This window comes from Pygoscelis adeliae, unplaced genomic scaffold (assembly GCF_000699105.1).
Source record: "Pygoscelis adeliae isolate BGI_AS28 unplaced genomic scaffold, ASM69910v1 Scaffold76, whole genome shotgun sequence".
Taxonomy (NCBI): Eukaryota; Metazoa; Chordata; class Aves; order Sphenisciformes; family Spheniscidae; genus Pygoscelis; species Pygoscelis adeliae.
Genome location: NW_008825111.1, coordinates 552,110 through 560,447, shown reverse-complemented (window position 1 = coordinate 560,447; position 8,338 = coordinate 552,110). Strand labels below are relative to the sequence as shown.

Sequence of the window (8,338 nt, the reverse complement as noted above, 5' to 3'; positions counted from 1 at the left end):
GGGTCCAGAGGAGGGCCACAAAAATGCTCAGGGGGATGGAACAGCTCTCCTGTGAAGAAAGGCTGAGAGAGTTGGGGTTGTTCAGCCTGGAGAAGAGAAGGCTTTGGGGAGACCTTACTGCAGCCTTTCAATACTTAAAGGGGGCTTGTAAGAAAGATGGGGACAAACTTTTTAGCAGGGCCTGTTGCAACAGGACAAGGGCGAATGGTTTTAAACTAAAGGGGGGTAGATTTAGACTAGATAGAAGGAAGAAATTTTCTACGCTGCGGGTGGTGAAGCACTGGCACAGGTTGCCCAGGGAGGTGGTGGCTGCCCCATCCCTGGAAACCTTCCAGGTCATGTTGGACGGGGCTCTGAGCAACCTGATGTAGTTGAAGATGTCCCTGCCCACGGCAGGGGGGTTGGACTAGATGACCTTTAGAGGTCCCTTCCAACCCAAACTATTCTATGATTCTATGGGCAGGAAAGTTGCATCCCTGAAAGCCATTGACATAAGAAAGAACACTGGCAGGGTAATTTCTTGAGTTGGACAGAATATGAATACAGTATTAGGCCAAAACCTTGGATTTTAACTTCTGGAAAAGCCTATTGGGAAGTAAAGTAGAGAAGAGCTTGCAATCAAGACCTAGCCCTTTCCTAATGATGACAGAGACTTTTTACCAGGGCCTGTAGTGACAGAACAAGGGGTACTGGTTTTAAACTGAAGGAGGATAGATTTAGATTGGATATAATGAAGAAATTTTTTATGATGAAGGTGATGAGACACTGGAACAGGTTGCCCAGAGCTGTGGATGCCCCATCATTGGAAGTGTTCAAGGTCAGGTTAGATGGGGTTTGAACATCCTGGTCTAGTGAAAGATGTCTCTGCCCATGGCGGGGGGGTGTGTGTGTGTGTGTGGACTAGATGATCTTCAAAGGTCCCTTCCCACTCAAACCATTCTGTTTGTCTATGACTGCCACCAAAACCAGGTCTTCACTGACAGATGAAGGTAGAAACAGGCTTTCATAGGTTTTAAGTGTGGATCCACTAGTGGTATCAGCAAAGTAAAGGAAAAGAAGGGCAGACCTTCCTAAGGAGTCCTGTGATGGGTGAGAGCACCCTCTGTGGATTCAGGATTGAAATGGTTGGAGAGAGAACTGTACCTGTTGGCTTCAGAAAAGAAAGCTTCAGTCACAGACAGGGTGATCTCAGAGGAAAACTATGACAGCAGGAAGGTGAGTAGCTGTTCCGCTTGGCTACACTGATCTGTCCTGGATAAGCTTCTCTATTGATCAGACCTTTTTATTGGGGCCAGACATTGCTGAGCAACCTTTAAACATTTGGACGGTGAGCTAAAGAAAGGCAAGGCTTGGCTAATGACCGACACGAGTGCCAGGCGAGCAGAGCCAGCACGTGTTCTGGGAGGTGTAGGAACAGGCACATCACAGCCAGAGTTTTTGCCAGACCTTCAGGGGGCTTTTAGACAAGGTAGGCTCACATAGACTGTGTATGTAAAGCATACATAAACTTATCTGTGAATCAGCTGTGCATCTTCGCTTCATCGCCATGAATTTAAGGTGGTGGAATCCATCTGACGATAACATGGTCAAGTGTCTGGTCAGATGACATGGCAGGGTAGTAAAAAGTGGTCAAAAGTTTTAATGATCTTCCCAAACAGAGAATCTGCCACTAGTCAACTACCAAATCTCTAGTGCCCCTGAGTACTGAGTGGTGGGAGACGCACAAATGCTTTTCCTCCTGCTCAGGGTTCAGGGTACGGACAGTAAATTGGGCAAGTGATCGCTGCTTCTGCCCTTTTGTCACTGCTGTAATGAATTTCCTGCTCCAGGACACGGGCATCTGCCATTCTTAGTCTGCATGGTGGAGGAACTATATGAAAGGGCTTCCTCATGGAGATACTGCTGAGAGGTCATAAGGGAGGTTTGGATGGCTTGAGAAGTGACTGACAAGTTCACTGGAGGCTGCCCAGATGTCTGTGCTGCCAAGCCACCTCTGCATTAACCACAGATGAATCCAACCTAATGCTGGCTGTCAGGCATGGAGCCCAGAATGGCCAGCATACCTGCCCTTGCACAGAGGGATGACCTGATCCAGAAGACTTTGCCTGGTCCTGTAAGAGGCAGGCACCGTCATGCTGTGGGTACAGGACCCAGTTGTCACTGGCACAGGACGCAGCTTTATCTGACAAGCTTGGCGTGTTTCACCTGCTGCAGGAGCAATGTTACACGCTGCAGCACCTGCTGCGCGGGGGCCAGCCTGCGTTACAGAGCAGGGCGCGGGAGGATCCTGTGAAGGAATAGAATAGCGGGGAATGGCTCACACAGGAGTCGGACTGGAGTCTGGCAGAAGAGTCAGCCTGGTCAACCGAAGGAGGCACATACTGACGCTCCCGAAAAGGTTCCAAGTTCTGCTGCCTACAGATCAACACAGAGAGAAGGGGGTTATACTCTGACCCCTCTGGCCCCCCAAAATAATAGGCAATTCTTTTTTCCGTAGAACAGAAAAGCACTAAAGTGTTCCTGGGTTTTATTTGTTGGGGTTTTTTTTTGTTTCTTGGGGTTGGTTTTTTTCTGTAATGGCATGTCAGAACAGGACAGTCTACCTTCAGCACCTACCAAATTGCAGTACTCAACAGCCTGTGCAGGCCAATTGTGGTGGTCATTCTACAACGGCATGCATGGGGAAAGGAATGCAGAAGGGGGGGGTGTGGGAGCCATGCCCATGCAAATCTGAGTACTGCTGAAGCTAAAAAATCCTTCCATTTCCAGCACTTGAGCATTCAATGCACATACAGACAAGCACTTCAAAGAGACCCTGTTCTTTTTTTAATTCTTGGAACAAGGAGAGATAGGGAGCAAGAGAGACAAGGGCATTACATGACATAAAACCAAACTCCTAGGTTTTATACAAGGGATCAAATCTCAAATGTAGGATGTGATCCTATTGAGTGACTTGTTCCTGCTGCTCACAGGTACCTCGGGATTTTCTTTTCACAGGAAACATTTGTAGACCTTGCTAACACACTACCTTGTGAGCTAACTGAAGTGGCACATTCCTGAAAGTGTAACGATTAAAGGAGTATTTTGCCTCCCAGAGAAGTGAGCACTAACACACAACACTACAAAATGCCTCTGGAAGCAATGGCAAACAGTTGCTTTGCCATAATGAAATTTGTGAAGGAAATTGGGAATGATTACTTGACGTGTGTCTGTGTGTGTGTGTGTGTGTGTGTGTATCTTAATTAGCTGATCTTCCTCCAGTCTTCAGCAATCACAATTTATTTTGTTTCCATCTATTAACACAAATTTTTGTGTGATTGAATACATGGTGATTTTGCCCATTTTTTGACTGGGAAGTCACGCTAAATTTTTAAAAAGCAAGCAAGGAAAACCTATTTAAAAAAAAAAGCACAGATTTGTTCTATTCATGTTTGCCTTGGGGGGGGAGGGAGAAGAAAGGGGAGAAGTAAGAAAAGACCATGTCATATTCTCCAGAACAGCTTTATTTCCCTTCTATTACAGCTCTTCCCTTCCTGTGAGAATCAAAGTTCTTCTTCTGAATTGCTAATGAAAGAAAGATGCTCGGTGGGGACCAAAGCCCCATCATGGAACAGATCAGGAAATGGAGTAAGCGGGTGGTCTGTCCATGTCACAGGCTTTTATGGCCACTAACTAGAAAATGACAAAAATTAAAAGGAATACGCTGGATAAAAATAATACAGCGTAGGGGCTAATCTCCAGCCAATCAGATGAGGTATAAGGAAAATGTTGTGAATATGATGGAGTTTTGATTTTGTTAGGAGTCATCTGCTTCCAGCACTGGGACTGGCCAACCCAGGGCAGCTCCTCCAGCCAGTGCTCTGCTGCAGGACAGATGACCTCTCAAAACAGGATTTATATGAGCTGTGACAAAGATAATGATGAATATTATGTATTCTGTAAGAAATTTCTGTAAGAAATTAAAACTATCGCTACCAGTGAGAAGTGTAGATGAATGACTTTTATAATGGAGGGGGTAAAATGAGGATTTTGAAAGCACTGTTACTGCTAGAAATTTATCTATCTTAATATTTACTAGGACAAAAAAGTAGGTACGAAAGAATGAAGATAGAAAAAGAAAGAAATCCCCATTCGTTTATCTATCTTAGCAAAGACAATCGTAAGAGAGAATTAAGAGAAGGAACTAAACCACCACTTCAGTTATTCATTTTAAACAACTTCAAGCACATTTAAACAGATGTTTTCAGCATGTTCTGAGAAAAAACCCGTAACTACGTTGGTGCCAACTGAGTTGCAGTAACAATGGAAAAAATCGGAAAGTCAAACCGCGGAAGCGAAGAAATTTTGGCAATGGCAGTGATGGAGTTTGATTTACTCAGAAAAATCATAGGCATGAACCTATGAACCACACTTGTTCTCCCACAGATTTTAAGTGCAATCAACTAAAATGTGCATTCTAAGTAAGAACACTTGTCAATTTACGCCCCATCCTCAATACAGGCGAGCTTAAGACATTGAATTTTCCAGCTGTTTCACATCCCTTTAATCAGTGAAACAAAATCTGAATAAAAATAAATTATGCATAAAACCTGCATGTTATTTTGTGCTTCTTGGGGCTGTGGAATTCATGTTAGCCCCTTCCAGCATGAAATTAGACCTGGTGTGCCTTTGTAGAGCGTTGAGCACACAATTCTCTGTTTCTCACTGCTATAACATAATATAAATATCAAACAATAATTGAAAAGAGACAAATGGCAGATTTAAAAAACATGTATCTAGAAATAAATTATATGCATTTTGAAGATAAGAAAAACCAGTCACAAACATTTCCTAGAACATGAAACACTTTGGTGGCTGCAATGCTAACGCATAACAAAGTGGTTGACTTCAAGTAAAGATTTTTCTCATTTGCAAACTTGTTGATTCTGTCAGCTGAATGCAGTTAACAGGCAATAAACTCGATTTCCCTTTTGATGTGCTGTTTTACGTCTTTTACAGAGCTTCTAAGTAAGTTTTTAATTTGTAGAAAACGGGTGAGACACAAAAATAGAGAGTTATGATGTATTACACTATTTCTTTTAGAAAGCTGTTAAAAGTGGGCTATTCAATGCTTACCCAAAGCTGATATATTTAAACTGTAAGAAGTAGAGACACTTGATAGTCACCTTAACAGGGTTTACTGACCTCGTAGGTAGAAAGGCACGTTCATCTACAGGAAGTCAGTGTGTGCATGGCTATGTATGTTCCAAATGCTTCAATATCTAGCAATCTTCCTATCATAGCCTCACTTTCAAAATGACAAGTTCATTCTTTTAAACAAAAAAAGTCTGAAGGACAGAAAAATCTTTTTAAATGGCTGCAGCAAACCAGGGTATTTTCATTTATGCATTGTCTGACTAGCTAAGGTTATCTCAGATCTTAGTAACAGACCTTAAAGGAAAAAAAATCTTGCTCGTACTCAAGCAATCACCAGACAACATTCCTCTTGTATGAAAATAATATACCTTTAATTTATTTACAAGACTGACCAACTGGATGAAGTGGCTGTACTTCACATGCACTGCAAGAGCTTTCACTAGTGAACTATGTCACTCTTCATATGTCTGTATTTTCTTGATATCAGTTATAAAGCATACAATCAAACAAACGAATCGTGAAAGGGTTGTGAAGAGTGAGATAAAAGGAATGTACACAGCAATTAGACAGAAGTTAAGAGGAAAAAAACAATGAAAATCTTTCTATACCCACTTTCCAAAATGTAATTTTAAAAGGTGAAAATTGTTTTTTCACTACTTAGTAGATAATATGGACTGATTTTTTGACCTAATGTCAGCATCTACAGTAAAAGCCAGTACGCCTCAAATTTGCATGCTAGCTAGTAACATCTGTCAATTGTAGAAAAGTTTAATATATATTGAATTCTTCTGGGAGCTTCGACATCACTAAGTGGTGAAATGTGTACAACATTAAGATAAGAAAATATAATTATATTTCTTACCTTCTGGCCAGCCATTCGCAACAACAAATTAAGCAGCTGTTAATAATTTCTGTCATTTTATATCTCCCATAAAAGTGCATGTAAAAAATTTCACAGAGGTGCTAGGTAGCATACAATTACAAGAGAAAGTCTTGGATTCGGATACATTCAATTTGCTAAGTTTATGCACTAAAATGAAAGATGAGATGCAGACATTGTGGCATCAGTTCTTTATCTTTGGTAAAATGTTTTCATTTTATTATAGCCATATTTGCTCTGATATCCATTTTGTGCATGGTCTGCTATTATTTAAACCAACAGGAAACATTTAAATGGATATAAACAGTATCAGTGTATTGTTTAGTATATTCACAACGTTCTTCATACATTCTTTGAGGATGTTGCTAGCATATGGGGAAAATGAGCAAATGCTACGATCTATTATGATTTACTCCCAGTTTAACATAATACTTTTATGAGTTCTTGCCATTAGGAAAAAATGTTTTGTTTTGCTTTTAAAAGAAAGGGATCAATATGACTCTAAGAACAATAAATTCTAAAAATCTGAAGTAAAAATATCAAGTATTTTGTACTTTCTTACAAATGCTAAAATAGAAAATTACACTGGAACTGACTTAAAATTTGATACTATGATCCATCTAAGTAAACAACAAAAAAGGACCACAGAGAACATCGACAATTGCTCCAAGATGTTCCAGCGATGGTCAATAAGTGATCACTGTCTTTACTGTCCTAAAAATCCAAGTCTGACTCCCTCTCACCACTTCTATCGGTGTTAAAAGAAAAAAAGAAAAAGAAAAAAAAAAGAGGAAAACTAGTTTTAAAGCAGCACTCTCCAGTGACAAGTCATACAGCAAATTCACATTGGGTTCTGGGTGGTTTTTGTTAGACTTGAACATCATGATGATGCAAACTTGACCGTATGAACCTAAGTTATACATACACAGTTATGCCTCCAAATAGCTACTAATTACACTAAATCAATTTGGCAAAGTGAGAGAATTCAATATCCCTACACCCAAAATATCCAGCTGGTGCTGCATTCACGCAAAGAATAAGTTACATTACCACAGCTCATACACGGGGACCCTGAAACACTGAATTCCATCACAAAACCAATCTTTGCACGTACTTTTTATATATGCGATTCAAAATGAATACTGGAAACCTTTGGAATCATGATTTTGATAGAAAGTAAGGTCTAAAATTTTTCTAAGTTCTTGTTTCGGGTCTTGTTGTTGTTGTCTTTATTATTTTACAAATAGAGTGGCAAGCAGGCGATGGCAAGACATTGCATGGGTATAGGTTTGGGTCTGTTCTGCTGGCTTTATTCAGACGAGCCATCCTCAGTCACGCCAGCAGTGACACTGGACAAAACAAAAAGAACTCAAAGGGGCAGGATCAAGCTTGTGATATCAAAATTAAAAAAAAACCACCATTCACATTGTGTCTATGCTCACGTCTCAATTCTTCAACAGTTAATTCTTGGTTTTAGAAATAAAACCTGGGTAACAGTCAAAAATGCAAATGACACCATTCTGACCCATTCTTTGACACAGTATTATTATTTTCAGTATCTCAGTATCATCAAGAACAAAACAAACGTGAAGCTGCAATTACTGTAGAAGCAAAGTCTAATATTCCAATGATTTCCAATGAACATGGCACTTTCAAATTTAAATTAAGTTTAAATTTCAAACTCCGAATTAACTAAGAAGACTGCTTATAAGGGTATAATGAAAAACTGCCCCTGAAGAGCACAACGATTTAAAAAAAAAATTCTTGATTATTAGAAAGTGATAAAAGAGGAAGATGCAGAAATAGGGAGTGGAGTAATACAGTTTCAATACATGTATTTGCACCAGTGAAAATCATGCTCTCAGCGAGTCATTGATAGCTCTATCACCGATGACTTACGGTCTTTACCCATGTGCAAATGTAGTACGCCACTTCCCACTGCTTCGGTGCCCACACAGATGCAACACGCACATTAAAACGCCTGACTGTCCTAGATGCTGAGCACCCTCAGCTCCCGACAGGCCCCTCAGTCTAAACCAAAGCATAATCCTGACAATAACTTAGTGGTCAAAGTCTTAGGAATTTAAAGAGCCTGTCACTTTTTTGCTTTCTTTGCTTTTTTCAGTATATCACACTTTTTTCTGTTAGGACGCCGGCATCTTTCATCAATGCTCGGTATACATTCATAATGCCATACTTCTTCCATTTTCTCCACAGGGTAAACCGCCTCCACGTAATGACGGATTAGTCTCAGTCTGATAGGATCGAGCTGTTTTTTGTTACAAGCACCTGAATGGTTGTATTGCAGTCTGAGATTCTCCG

At 40.5% G+C, this 8,338-nt stretch overlaps 1 protein-coding gene across 1 annotated transcript in view; it reads right to left on the bottom strand.

Moving 5' to 3' along the window:
- Positions 1-3,492: 3,492 nt before the first annotated feature.
- Positions 3,493-8,338, bottom strand: part of BEND3 (BEN domain containing 3) — a 17,457-nt gene continuing 12,611 nt past the window's right edge. Inside the window, exon 5 of the mRNA XM_009327935.1 lies at positions 3,493-8,333. Within this exon, the coding sequence (XP_009326210.1) occupies positions 8,112-8,333 (222 nt within the window). The 3' untranslated portion in view covers positions 3,493-8,111. The remainder of the gene's footprint in view (positions 8,334-8,338) is intronic.